Source organism: Myotis lucifugus, unplaced genomic scaffold (assembly GCF_000147115.1).
Source record: "Myotis lucifugus unplaced genomic scaffold, Myoluc2.0 scaffold_69, whole genome shotgun sequence".
Classification (NCBI taxonomy): domain Eukaryota; kingdom Metazoa; phylum Chordata; class Mammalia; order Chiroptera; family Vespertilionidae; genus Myotis; species Myotis lucifugus.
The window spans coordinates 4029016-4043574 of NW_005871117.1; the positions used below are offsets into that span (position 1 = coordinate 4029016).

Below are 14559 nucleotides of genomic sequence, written 5' to 3' on the forward strand. Positions count from 1 at the left end.
CTCAGCCCAGTCAACACCTTGATTGCAGCCTTTTGAGATCCCAAGTAGAGGACTGTTCCTGGATTTCTGACCCACAAATCTGTGATAATTTTTTGTATAACATAGAAAACCAATACAATCAGTTCTTTAAAAGTTAAATATACATTTAACCATGTAATTGAACTATTCCACTCATACAAATTTATCCAAGAGAAAAGAAAATATATTTCCAAAAAATTCTTGTACACTGGTGTTCATAACATCTTTACATCTAACAGCCCAAAGGTGAAAACAATCCAAATTCCTAATCAACTGATAAATGGATACATTATGGAACAATGGAATACTACTTAGCAATAAAAGGAATAAATGATTGCACACACAAGGACATGGATGAATCTCAAAATGATCATGTTGAGTGAAAGAAACTGATAGAAAAAGAGTAAATACCATATGATTCCATTTATATGAAATTCTGCAAAACAAAAACTATAGTGACAGCAGATTAACTGTCACTTGGGGATGGTGGGTCGGGCAAGGTAATTTTGGGGGTAATGGTATGTGCGTATACACAGGTCAACTTATCAACTTATACACTTTATGTATGATTTGTTACATATCAATTATCCTTTAATAAAGCAGTTTAAAGATGTACTTGCCACTTGTACATGTTTTTTTCTCACAAATAATTATATTCAAAGAGAAAGCACAGTCTCTGTCTAGTCATCATAGACTAGGCCTTTTTGCTCCTCTCAAATATTTCTAAATATCTCTTAGTTTCTGTGGGAAATACAAATATGAGTCTTTTGCACTAATGAAGCATATAATCTAACAGACTGGCTAGGGCCTAGAAATCATAAACAATTACCTTTTTATATTTTTTTTCACAAAGAACCTTACCAGAAGCAAATCCCTCCCAGTGACTGCGTGTCAACTGCTCCATACAGCTCAGGACCTTGCTCCACACTTCATCGAACACATAAGCAAGGACATCCTCTTTCATGCAGTAAAATGGAGCAATGGGAGGGTACCCTAATTTCTGTTTCTCTGTAGCTGCTTCTGATTTCTTTCCATGAAACCCCTCTTCCCTGTGACAGAAGCAAGATGGAAAGACTTTGTGGTTATTCACTGAATGCTCACCACTGTCCTCTGTGCTCCTTAGAAGTGTGATCTGAACCCCGTGTTTCCCTGCCCCTTGCCCAGCATATGTAGCACATGTATCAAGTTGCCTTGTGAACTAAGGGAGTTCTCAACAGAGGAGACTGTATTTCCCTTATTATCCCCACCCCACTACTTTGCCAACAAAACAGAACAAGAAATAGAAGCCTGAGAGTCACTGATTTTTTAGCTTTAAACAGATGAGCATTGTCAATTGAGTAACAAGCTGTGACAACTAAGCATACAGAAATAATCTTTTGTTGTAATTGAGTAACATTTAGACTAATATTAATGTGACATTTAATGATGTGCATGTAACTGTGATTATGCTGCACAATGAAGGCAATGATTCATTAGGGAAAGAGTCCACATAGATTATTTAAAAACTTTTACTAATCCAAATGAACATTTGGTAATTGCCTGGAAAGAAAAAAGAGCCCAACAGCACAGGAAGCTACTCTGAGCCTCTTTGGAGACTGTATCTGTAACCCAGAAACTCTCAGTGAGTCAAATCTATCTCTATTTCTTTTTAGAAGAGATAACACATTCATATGATGAAAAATTCATATTGTAGAAATGTATGCATGTAGTGAAAAATAAGTCTCCTACATCTCTGTCCCCCAATGTGCATTTCTAAAAGGAAACATTATACATCCATCCAGAGAAACAGTTACATTACATCCTGTACTGCACCAAGGGAGAAGACTGGCTAGAGGAAAAAGGAAGAGAAAACATAGACAATCTGACCCACACCAGGTGAAATAAAGGGAGAGGGGGCAGACTCTAGAAAACCAAAGAACCTAATTGCGATTCTTTTGCAACAAGGAGCTAGTTCAAGGTGTTATGTACAGGAATCTGGGTTATGTTTAGCTGGCCCTAGAATGTGTGCATTGAGCACATGAGTAAGCATGGCTCGGTAGGAAATATGATGGGAAAAGAGCCCAGAATCATTTGACACAACACTAACTAGACCTAACCAAACCCTCATAGCCTAAAATGAAATTCTCTCACTTCCAGATATGCTGCTGTGACTATCAAAGCTAAAAGAATAGTTTAAGAGGTTGTTTCAGAAAGATAGCGTGGAATAGTGAAGAGAACCCTCGACCTAGAATCGGACAGGTTTTATTTTTAGCTTTTTCTCAGACAAATCATTTAACTACTCTGACTCTCACTTATCCTGTCAAGAGGGTAAATAATATCTGTCACAGGACTATTGTCAAGACTACAAGAATAGATATACATAAGCATTATCAGTTATAAAGTATGTGCTGAGTATAAGATTTTTATATAAACTGTATATACCCTTTTTTAATCAGATTTATGTAAATGAAGTTCACACCTCTTGAACTGCTCTTTTAAAATTTTTCAGTGATTCCATGAATTGCTGGTGATAACTTACAAAGGGTAAAATCAAATTATGTGGAGGAAAAAATTAACTCATTTAAAAATGTTTAATGTCAAGAAGAGGCAAATGACATGTGCAGGAGGAAAGCACACCAGGATGTCTGGTTTGTGGCAGCAGCAGGGGTTTATATCAACTAAGCACATGAACTCTGAGAGGTAATAGAAAAGATGTAACAACAAAAAAAAAAAAGATGTAACAAAAAGTGACAATTATAGGTAATGTTGGTAGTATACTTTAGAAAAAATAGGGATTAATACATAAAATAAGAGATGAGAAAGAAGCTTAAAAAACATAATACTTACATATCTGTGTGGTCGAATGCTAAGTATTCCTCTATGACGCCTTCAGAGAGGATTACACAGTCTTCCTCTTCTTTTTCCATAGAACACAAGCTAGGGGATTTGACAATGGAAGATGCTTTATGAAGATAAGAAGTTGAAAAATGTAACTTCTTTCCCCTAATACCAAATCTGGGAGAAAGAAAAAGAAAATATTAATTAATATAAATAGTTCTCACAGTTCAAACTCCCTTGCCCTGGTGACACTTCCCCTGACTACTATAAACCTTAATGCTTATTAATTCTCAGAGCAGGAAGGATAAATACTAGCCACAGGCATACTCTGCTTAGGTATATTATGCAGTATTGCATACTGCTTATCTTTTCAGATGCAACAGCTGTGGCTATAAAATAAATTTTTAAAAAATCTAAGAATATTTACATTCATAATTACATCTTTAAAGGCACCTCAGGAGGTTATGTGATTATTTCAATAATTCCATCATTGTTCAAAATGCATGCTCCTTAAAGGCAGGCATCTTCTCTTATTTACATTTAAATTTCTCTTCAAACCCAGGTATTCAATGAATATGTGATGACTCATTCACTTCAGCAAGCTTACTGTGGAGAAAGTCAGTCAGATCTGAGCAATACAACTTGTTTTTCCAGGAAAGAAAGTAAGGTTTATTAGTTGAGGAATTGGCACCACGCCCGGAGTCCCAGGTGAGGAAATTTGCTTAAAGACCTGGCTTTCAGAGGATGGGTTATATAGGGGAATGACATTAATCATGGTGACTAAAGGAGTTGAGTTATGGTCAAGGTCATGGTCTCTACTGATTAATCAGTTCCAGGGTAGGAGGTATTTGCTCATTTGAGTAATACAATTTTTAAAAATGGCTCTTAGTTTAACTAAATATCAGATATAACCAAGATATGCTTTATATTATTCTTTTGAACTTTTTCATCTTGTAAAACTTAAACGCTAATACCCATTAAAAACTGGCCGAAACAGGTTTGGCTCAGTGGATAGAGCGTCGGCCTGCGGACTGAAGGGTCCCGGGTTCGATTCTGGTCAAGGGCATGTACCTGGGTTGCGGGCACATCCCCAGTGGGGAGTGTGCAGGAGGCAGCTGGTCGATGTTTCTCTCTCATCGATGTTTCTAACTCTCTATCTCTCTCCCTTCCTCTCTGTAAAAAATCAATAAAAATATATTTAAAAAAAAAAAACAAACAAAAAACTAATTGCCCCTCCCTCTTCTCCCCCTCTTGGTAATCACATTTTTACTTTTGTTTCTATGATCTTGACTACTTTAGATATAATGGATCCCCCTTACCCATGGTTTAACTTTCTGCCGTTTCAATTACCCAAAGCAATTGTGGTCTGACAATATTAAATGGCAAATTCCAGAAATAAACAATTCATAAGTTTTAAATTACGTGCCATTCTGAGTAACATGATGGTATTGCAGTGCTTTTGTGATCAAGTAATCCTTATTTTATTTAAATGGCCCCAAAACATGTAAATACTTTGAAATGCTATGAGTTCATAATGGTACTCAAGAGAGAAAATATCACATGTGGACAAAGTAGTAGTTACATGGAAGTAAATATCAAAGATTATGTTTAATTTGTTATTGCTTTCCATAAGTAGTGGTATGCTAATATAGCTGGATAATTTGTTTCATCTAAGTATATATCAGCATAGATAGGTATTTGTTTTATCGGTGCTATAGTAAAGAAAAGTCATCAGTGAGAACTGTAAGTCAAATAGTCAATAAAAGCAGAACCAAAAATAAGCAGTGGTGGGAGCAGGTAGAAAGAAAAGAAAGAAGGTCTGTAGTATGTTACAAAATGATGATTCAGCCCCTCGGAGGAGATAACTGCTCAGTCTTGATTCCTTATTTCCTTTGAGATCAAATCTCAAAATGAAACTACTGTTTATAGTTATAAAATTAAGAATAAGGTATATATAAAGTTGATACTGACAGATCAGAAAATATATCTTAATGACATCACATGAGCTATGCAATTTTTGTCAATGAGTATTAATGAATGTGTATTTCATCTCTGTGGGATATATTAGTTTGTAAAAATCTGAAATTTATATACAAGGAATACACTTAAAAAGGCTTATTGATGCAATATGGAGGTTTAAATTAAAAAGAAAGCTCAGCCTAGTGACCAGAACCTTGAGGTTAAATCACTTTGAGAAAAGCAAACAAATCCCATTTCTGATGAAAAGTCAATTAGTTGATAATCAGATCCTATAACCCTAACACCTAAAGCAGTAATGCTTTACTTTGTGGTCTGATGAAATGACAGGAAGCAAAAGAACCTTCCAAAGTAAGTATGACAACTCTTAGATGGTATCAAGTAAGTAAAACTACAGTCTTAGGAAAAAGTACAGAAATAATAAAAAAATGAATTAAAACTGTGATTTTTTTTTTTTTTACAATAGATTTAAGGTAAGCATAGGTTTTGATATAAACCTATTTGGGTATAATTTGCTGCTATTTAAAGAGCTTGAATTGTTCAAAAGAATTAGCCATTTTAACTAATATAACCCTTTTAAGCTAAAAAACTAACAGCAGTTTAACGTCTATAAAAAGATTAAGTTGTAATTAACACTACACATTTAAACAACAAAATCACTTTTTCAAAAAAATTTTAAGGTCAATTTCTTAGGCCTCTAAACTTGTTTAAACCGGTCTAGCTACACATTTATTCCAAGAGGGAACTTCCTGTATCTGTAGATAGATGTATATAGATATAGATAATATATAGATTTACATAACAAAAATATCCTTAAACCCTAGGGAATGTCTTTTTGAACAAAAAAATTATATTAACAAAATTCTAATATGCACAAAGACTATAGTCAATCTTACAGAATTTGCTGTGCTTTATTAAATATCAAAAAGTAGGAAGTGCCCAGCCAGAGTGGTTCAATTAGTTGAGCATCATCCCATGAACTGAAAGGTCACGGTTCAATTCCTGGTCAGGGCACAGGCTAGGTTTTCGGCTCCATCCCCGGGGGGTGGGGAGTGGGGGGAGAGTGCAGAAGGTGGCCGGTTGATGTTTCTCTCTCTCAAATCAATAAAAACATTAAAAAAATATTTAAAGAATAAGTTGTCAAGCTTAAGATGCATAAATAAATACTCTTATGCATTCAGATACATAAATACTTACATATCAGAATACTTACATAGTAGAATCTCTTTCTTGAGACAGTGTTGCCTCATGTGAAGCTGAAATAGCAGAAGGAGATCTAGGGTACAGTTCATAACCTTCACTTGGAGTGATTATCTGCTTACCCAAAATCCTTCAAAATGAACATAAAAAGACAATTAAGCACCTTTACCTGGCATGAATAAAAAAATGTAGATATTTTCAGAACAAGTACCTGGGCTCTAATAGAGGTCTACTATACCCTTATTCTGATACTAAGAATGATTTATGTATCTTCTATAGAATAAACATGGAAAAGATAACGCTATTATAGCCAACCCCTCCCCCCATAAAAAATCCAGGGAAACTGAGCAAACATTTGTAATTTTTTCCTCCATCCTCTGTATTAAACCTGTCAAAATGGGTGACAGCCAGACCAAATTAATGAAAACCATGAATTATGTTCTTTAGAACATGAAGCTTTATAAATTAGTATGTGTGTTTAAGTGCACTAATAAGGTTTCTGAAGTAAGATTCCCAACAGCTTATATGTGCTTTCAACTATAATTAAGAATTTACCTGTAGGTCAAAGTGTAAATATTTACATTTTCTGACTGTCTTACTCAGAAGAAGGGCTTTTGGACAGCCATAATACACATATCTCAGCTGCAGGTACAGAAATTGTTTTACAGGTACAGAAATTGATAGTTATGAAAACTCCAAGAAACTTCCATCAACTTAGTTTTCTCTCAACTGAAGCTTTACACTACCTGGCCTTATTTACGTTCATCAAAACTATGCCCATAAAGATTCATAATAAGAGCTTTTTTGAAATCTACTTTTCAAGTTTTAGTATTATTCATGAATGTGTTAATGTTAGGGCTTCAATACCTGAGGTGAGGGAAACTACATGTCCACTGTTGGCACTCTTCTTGTAGACTCTTAGTATGTATGCTCAACTTCTGTTCATACAAGAGCTCATCAATGGCTATAAACATTGCCTGGACTTTTTCAGTGGCATTTTGATCAAGTTTCTAGAAGAAAATATCACCCCAAAATATTTAGGTGAACTTCAATCTCCATTAAAAGTCATAAAGATTGAAAGCAATCAGATTTTGTTTTGTTTTCAATATTTAGTCCATTTGAAATACTGTTGAATTTCCATAAAAGTTACTGTTTTCAGATCTTAGAATATTCAGCTGTCCTCCCTATTTCTATTTAAAGAAAACGTATAGAAATATCTACCTTTTTAAAGTAACATTTTCTTCATAATAAAAATACTGTATTGTAATCATTTTGAAAAATCCAGAAAATATAAAGAAAAAGAAAAATTACCAATAATTCTACCACTCAACATAATTATTGCTAATTTTGATATAGGTGCTTGGAGATATTCCAGTATTTTTTTAGAGCTTAAGGTCGACAATTCAGTATATACTAGAAGCCCAGTGCATGAATTCATGCACTGGGGGAGAGAGGTCCCCTCTCACAGTTCAGGACCCCTCAGGGGATGTAGCAGTGCACCAAGTGGCAGGTGGCCAGAAGGAGCCTGAATTGGGGCCAGGTGCCATGTTGCTCGTGCTCATCCTGACCCACTGCGCCTACTGCCGCCTCAGTAGTGCTGCTGCAGAGTCGGGAGAGGCTCCATGCGTGGCAGCTGCGCTCGCCAGCCGTGAGCCCGGCTTCTGGCTGAGCAGCACTCCCCCTGTGGGAGCGCACTGACCACCTGGGAGCAGCTCCTGCATTGAGCGTCGGCCCCTGGGTGGTCAGTGGGCATCATAGTGACCAGTCGTTGCGGTCATTCTGCTGTAATGGTTGCTTAGGCTTTTATTATATTACTTTGTAGTGTGCATTTTTCACTTGGCAATTTAGGTCATATCCTTGTCCCCTGTAATCTATCCTTTAGCAGCAGCCAAAGGTTTGGCTATAAAATGTTAATCTGATCATCTCTAGATATATCTATAATAATAAAAGTGTAATATGCTAATTAGACGGGATGTCCTTCTGTACGATGCTGGGGCTGCGAGGGAAGCCCGAGTTCCTGGGTGCCTGCCAGTGGCTGGAGGGAAGCCCGGGGTCCCAGTCCCAGGTGCCAGAGGGAAGCCCGGGTGCCAGGTGCCAGAGGGAAGCCGGGTCCTGGGTGCCAGAGAGAAGCCGGTGCCAGCAGCTGGGGGGAAGGAAGGCCTACTCTGGTGGAATGACCAGTCGCTATGACACACACTGACCACCAGGGGGCAGATGCTCAACGCAGGAGCTGCCCCCAGCCCGCAGGCCCCAGGCCAGCCAAGGCAGAGGAAGGCGACCAGTGGTGGAGGCAGGGGGTGGGGTCAGTGGGCAGGCAGCGCCAGGCCAGCCAAGGTGGGTGCCAGCGGAGACCCCTGATTGCCCCGCTGGTCGCCTCACAGATCGGCCCTGATTGCCAGCCAGGACTAGGGACCTTACCCGTGCATGAATTTCATGCACCGGGCCTCTAGTCCTATATAAAAGTCCACAGCGGGAGCAGCCGCTCAGCTTACTGGAATGAGCGGCGCTTTCACAACAGACCGATCCCCACAGGCCACGCCTCACCAGTGCACGAATCCTGTGCACGGGGCCTCTAGTCTATATATATAAAAGCCTAAGTGACCATTATGACCGAACTACCAGTATGACCAACCAGTTGCTATGACGTACACTGACCACCAGGGGGCAGACGCTCAACCCAGGAGCTGCCCCTGGTGGTCAGTGCGATCCCACAGCCAACCTCCCACGGCCAGCCAACTGCCCGTGGTCCCTCACCCTGGACAGCTGGCTACCATCAGCCCCTGGTGCTAAACCATTTGTAGACAACCTACTTCTGGGTTGGGGTTTTGTACGTAGCAGAGCAGCTCCCTTGCTGTGATCTATTGAAAGTCAGTCCTTGACACAAGGGTTTGTCTTGCTCCCATCCTCTCCCTTCCCCGGGGGGAGGTGAGGAACTGCGCAGTGGCAGGGCGGAGGCAGTGTCCAGCATCCATTCCTTCTACACCCGGACTGGTGACTGTCGCCTCCTCTCCCAACCCCGTTGGGGCCTTCGGGCCCTGGGATGGGACCAGAAACCAGGGGTGGGTGGCAGCAAACGTGGTCCCTTTCCCAGGGGGGCCAAGGACCAGCTCCCTCCTCAGAGCCGGCAGCCAACCTCCCGCAGTTCTCCCTCCCCTCCCCCCGTGCACCAATTTGTGCACCGGACCTCTAGTGTTATGATATTATCTGAATCTCTACTTACTCTCTACTTTATCTGTACTTATTCACCTTTTTACATTCCAGCGTAAGAAAAGTTATACCTTCTTTTAAAAGTATAACATGAGACCCAGCCGGTTTGGCTCAGTGAGTAGAGCATCAGCCTGCAGACTGAAGGTTCCCGGGTTCGATTCCAACCAAGGGCATGTGCCTGGGTTGCAGGCTTGATCCCCCGTGTGGGGCGTGCAGGAGGCAGCCAATCAATGATTCTCATCATTGATGTTTCTATCTCTCCCTCTCCCTCTCTGAAATCAATAAAAAAAAATATTTTTAAAAATAAATAAAAGTATAACATGAGAGTCCGTCTGGTGTGGTTCAGAGGTTGAGTGTCAACCTATGAACCAGGAGGTTACGGTTCAATTCCTGGACAGGGCACATGCCCAGGTTGTGGGCTCGATCCCTAGTAGGGGGTGTGAAGGAGGCAGCCTAAGGCTGATTCTCTCTCATCATTAATGTTTCTATCTCTCTCTCCCTTCCTGTCTCTGAAATCAATAAAAAACATATTAAAAATATTGTTTACGCCCTGGCCAGCTTGGCTCAATGGATAGAGCGTCAGCCTGCAGACTGAGGCGTCCCTGGTTCAATTCCGGCCAAGGGCACATGTCTGATGTGGGCTCAATCCCCAGTGAGGGGCGTGCAGGAGGCAGCCGATCAATGATTCTCTCTCACAATTTATGTTTCTATCTCTCCTTCTCCCTTCCTCTCTGAAATCAATAAAGAAATATATTTAAAAATAAATAAAAAATATTGTTTAAAAGTATAACATGAGAAATACATATTTTCACTATAAAAATTAACATCAGCTTCTATACAATAAGAAAGGGCTTGCTAAGTAGATATGAAGATTAACTGTAAAGACAATACATATGTTTTTATGAATTACTGTTTTTCAAGCTCCTGGGGGGTAAGATGAGACTTCCTTAGTCTCAGTTAACTTAGTTCTTTTTTTAAAAAAAATATTTTTATTGATTTTTAGAGAGGGAAAGGGAGAGAGAGAAACATCAATGATAAGAGAGAATCATTGATCAGCTGTCTCCTGCTTGCCCCACACAGGGGATTGAGTCTGCAACCTGGGCATGTGCCCTCACAGGGAATCAAACCATGACTTCCTGGTTCATAGGTCGACATTCAACCAATGAGCCATGCTGGCTGGGCAACTTTGTTATTCTTTACTACTAAATACTTACCCACTTAAATTCTACTTATGCCTGTTCACTTTTGCTGGTATTTGCCTATTACAACTTTTCCCATCCCTTTATTTTTTTAACTTCATCTTTATTGTTGGCACTATCACAGATGTCCCCGTCCCTCCTCTCCCCCCCCGCACCATGCCCACTTCCACCAAACCCCTGCCCCCGCTTCCCTTTGTCCATCACCACTGTTGTCTGTGTCTCTGGGTTATGCATGTATGTTCTTTGGCTAATCCCTTCACCGTCTTTCATCCAGTTCCCTCCTCTCTCCTCCTCTATAATAGCTGTCAGTCTGTCCCATCCCTTTATTTTCAACATTCGGGAGTTTTTCCATTTTTAACATGTTTCTTTAAAGAGCATATAGCTGTTCCTCCAGGTTGTCTAGTTTGTTGGAATAGAGTTGTTCATAGTATTTTTTTTAACAATCCTTTGTATTTCTGTGGGGTCTGTTGTTATTTCGCCTCTTTCATTTTTGATTTTGTTTATTTGGGTCCTCTTTCTTTGCTTCTTGGTGAGCCTGGCTAGAGGTTCATCAATCTTGTTTATCCTTTCAAAGAACCCGCTCTTGCCCTGGCCGGTTTGGCTCACTGGATAGAGCGTCGGCCTGGGGACTAAAGAGTCCCAGGTTCGATTCCGGTCAAGGGCATGTGCCTTGGTTGCGGGCACATCCTCGGTGGGGGGTGTGCAGGAGGCAGCTGATAGATGCTTCTTGCTTCTCTCTCATCGATGTTTCTAGCTCTCTACCCCTCTCCCTTCCTCTCTGTAAAAAATCAATAAAATATATTTTTTTAAAAAAAGAACCTGCTCTTGGTTTCATTGATCTTTTGTATTTTTTTTTGTCTCTATGTCATTTATTTCTGCTCTGATCTTTATTATCTCCTTCCTTCTGCTCACTCTGGGCTTTTCTTTTGCTCTCTTTCTAATTCTTTAAGTCGTTGAGTTAGATGATTTACTAACATTTTTTCTTGTTTTTTTGAGGTAGGTCTGTAGAGCTATAAACTTCCCTCTCAGGACTGCTTTCATTGTGTCCCATAGATTTTGGATTGTTGTGTTTTCATTGTCATTTGTGATATTGTAAGTCTCTTAACTTTCTTTGTTTCAAAATTATTGACTAATCTAGGTCCTTTGCAATTCTATAACAATCTTAGGATCAGCTTATTAATGTCTACAAAAAGCCTGCCAGGATTTTGATAAGGGATGCAATGAATGTATAGATCAATTTGGAGAGAAATGCCATCTTAATATTTAGTCTTCCAATTCATGAACATCTTTTAAAGATGTTCATGAATGTCTTTATTTATGTTTCATTTTTCTCAGCAATGTTTTCTTGCTTTAGATTTTTATTTTTTATTATGAAATATATTTGTATTGATTTCAGAGAGAAAGGGAGAGAGAGAGATAGAAACATCAATGATGAGAATCACTGATCGGCTGCTTCCTGCTGGTCCCCTACTGGAGATCGAGCCAGCAACCCGGGGCATGTACCCCGACTGGGATTCTAACTGTGACTTCCTGGTTCATAGGTCAATGCTCAACCACTGAGTCACACCAGCTGGGCTGTTTTTTATTTTTCAATTACAGTTAACATTCAATAAGTATTTTATATCAGTTTCAGGTGTGTAGTTTTGTGTTAGATATTTATATAATTTATGAAATGATCCCCTGATAATGCTAGTTCCCACCTGGCACCCTACATAGATTATTGAGTATATTTCCAGTGCTGTACTTTACATTCCCATGACTATTTTATAACTACCAGTTTGTACTTCTTAAGCCCTTCACCTTTTTCACCCCCCATTTATATTCTCAGGGCCTTCTTAAACTCATGTATTAGTTACAATCAGTTTTGTTTCTTTTGCAGATTCCTTAGAATTTTTACATACAGAATTCTTTCCTTGTGATTATCTGGCTTGGTATCAGGGTAATAGTGGGCTCATGGAATGAACTGGGACATGTTCCTTCCTCATTTTCTGAAAAAGTTTATGAAAAGTTACTTATTCTTTAAATATTTGGTAGGATTTACCAGTAAAGCCATATGTACCTGGGCTTATCTTTTTTTGTTTGTTTTAATATATTTTTATTGGTTTCAGAGAAGAAGGGAGAGGGAGAAAGAAAGACATCAATGATGAGAGAGAATCATTGATTGGCTGCCTCCTGCATGCCCCCACTGGGGATTGAGTCTGCAACGTGGGCATGTGCCCTTGACTAGAATTGAACCTGGACCCTTCAGTCCGCAGGCCGACGCTCTATCCATTGAGCCAAACCAGCTAGGACTGGGCTTATATTTGTAGGAAGATTTTTAATTGCTAATTTTATTTCTTTGATTATTATAGATCTATATGGATTTTTTTCTTTTTGAGTCAGTGGAAATTATATTTTTCTAGAAATTTGTCTATTACATCTAAGAGATCTGATTTCTTGGCATGGAGTTGCTTATAATATCTATATTCCCTTAGTCCTTTTACTTTCTGTAGGGTCAATGTCCCTGCTTTCATTTCTAAACATATTCATTTGTCTTTTTTTTTTTCTTGGTCAAACTAGCTAAACATATAAATTTTGTTGACTTTTTTCAAAGAACCAACCTTTTATTGTTAATCCTCACCCTAGGAAATTTTTCCATTGATTTTTAGAAAGAGTGGAAGGGAGCGGGGGGAGAGAGAAAAAGAAAGAAACTTCAATGTGAGAGAGACACATTGATTGGGGCAGGGATCCAACCTGCAATGCAGGTATGTGCCTTTGACCAGGAATTGGAACCTGAGACCTTTCAGTGCGTGGGTCAACACTCTGATTGGGGCAGGGATCCAACCTGCAATCAAAGAACCAATTTCTTACTTTAGTGATTTTTTTCTTTTTTTTTTTTTATTTTTCGCTATAAGTATTACAAAGGGCAGCCAGGTGTCAAAGAACCAACTTCTTACTTTAGTGATTTTTTCTATTGTTTTCTATTTCATTAATTTCTACTTTAATCTGTATTATTTCCTTCCTCTGCTTGCTTTAGATTTAGTTTGCCTCTTAGTTTCTAAAAGTGGAAGCTTATGTTGTTGATTTGAGATCATCGTTTTTTCTGTAGGTATTTTTTTCTTTTTTAAATTGAGGTATAATTGACATACAACATAATTTGGTGTACATCATAATGATTCAATATTTGTATATATTGCAAAATAATCATAAGTCTAGGTAACATCCATCACCACACAGTTATATTTTGATGAGAAATTTTAAGATCTATTCTCTCAGCAACTTTCATATGTGCAACACAGTATTAACTATAGTCACCATGCTGTACATTATTTCCCCATTATTTATTTTATAAGTGGAAGTTTGCACCTTTTGACTCCCTTCACCCATTTTTCCCACTCTTTAACTCCCACCTCTTGCAAACACCAATCTGTTCTCTGTGTTCTATGAGGTTGAATTTTTTCCTATAGGCATTAAAGTTATTAATTTTTCTCTAAATACCACTTATTAAAATGTACATCTTATACATTTTGATATTTTGCCTTTCCTTTTTCATTCAATTCAAAATATTTTCCAATTTCCCTTATAGATTTCTTCTTCAAACCACCAGTGATTTAAAAGGGTATTGTTTAATTTCCAAATACAAGCACACCTCATTTTCATACGCTTCACTGTATTGCACTTCACATATACTGTGGGGTTTTTTGTTTTGTTTTTTACAAATTAAAGGTTTGTGGCAACAGGCTCAGATGATAACACTTTTTTTTTTTTTTAGCAATTAAGTATTTTTAGTTTAAGGTATGTAAATATTTTAGACATAATGCTATTGCACACTTAATAGTTTACTGCACAGTATAAGCATAACTGTTACGTGTACTGGTAAACCCCCAAATTCATGTGACTTGCTTTATTGTGATACTCACTTTATTATGGTATTCTGAAACTGAAATATCTTCCAGATATGTCTGTACTTGAGGATATCCAAATTTCTATCTTGTTGATTTCTAACTTAATTCCAACATCTTGGAAAACATGCTTGGTATAATTTCAATCCTTTTAGATTTACCAAATTTGCTTTATGTGTGTTTAAAGAGTATATATTCTTGCTGTCATTGGGTGAAATGTCAGGTTAAGTGGGTAGATAGTGTTGTTCAAGTCTTCAATA

The 14559-nt window shown here is 38.4% G+C and overlaps 1 protein-coding gene across 5 annotated transcripts in view; it reads right to left on the reverse strand.

Moving 5' to 3' along the window:
• FAM149B1 (family with sequence similarity 149 member B1) overlaps positions 1-14559 on the reverse strand; it is a 50456-nt gene that overhangs the window by 22684 nt on the left and 13213 nt on the right. For 4 of the 5 annotated variants that reach the window (XM_023755109.1, XM_023755111.1, XM_006090259.3 and 1 more), the window contains 4 exons: positions 6880-7022; positions 6026-6142; positions 2845-3012; positions 880-1067 (listed from right to left, as the gene is read on the reverse strand). In XM_023755109.1, coding sequence (XP_023610877.1) covers positions 880-1067; positions 2845-3012; positions 6026-6142; positions 6880-7022 — 616 coding nt within the window. The remainder of the gene's footprint in view (positions 1-879; positions 1068-2844; positions 3013-6025; positions 6143-6879; positions 7023-14559) is intronic. The other variant, XM_023755112.1, reaches the window with a different exon arrangement.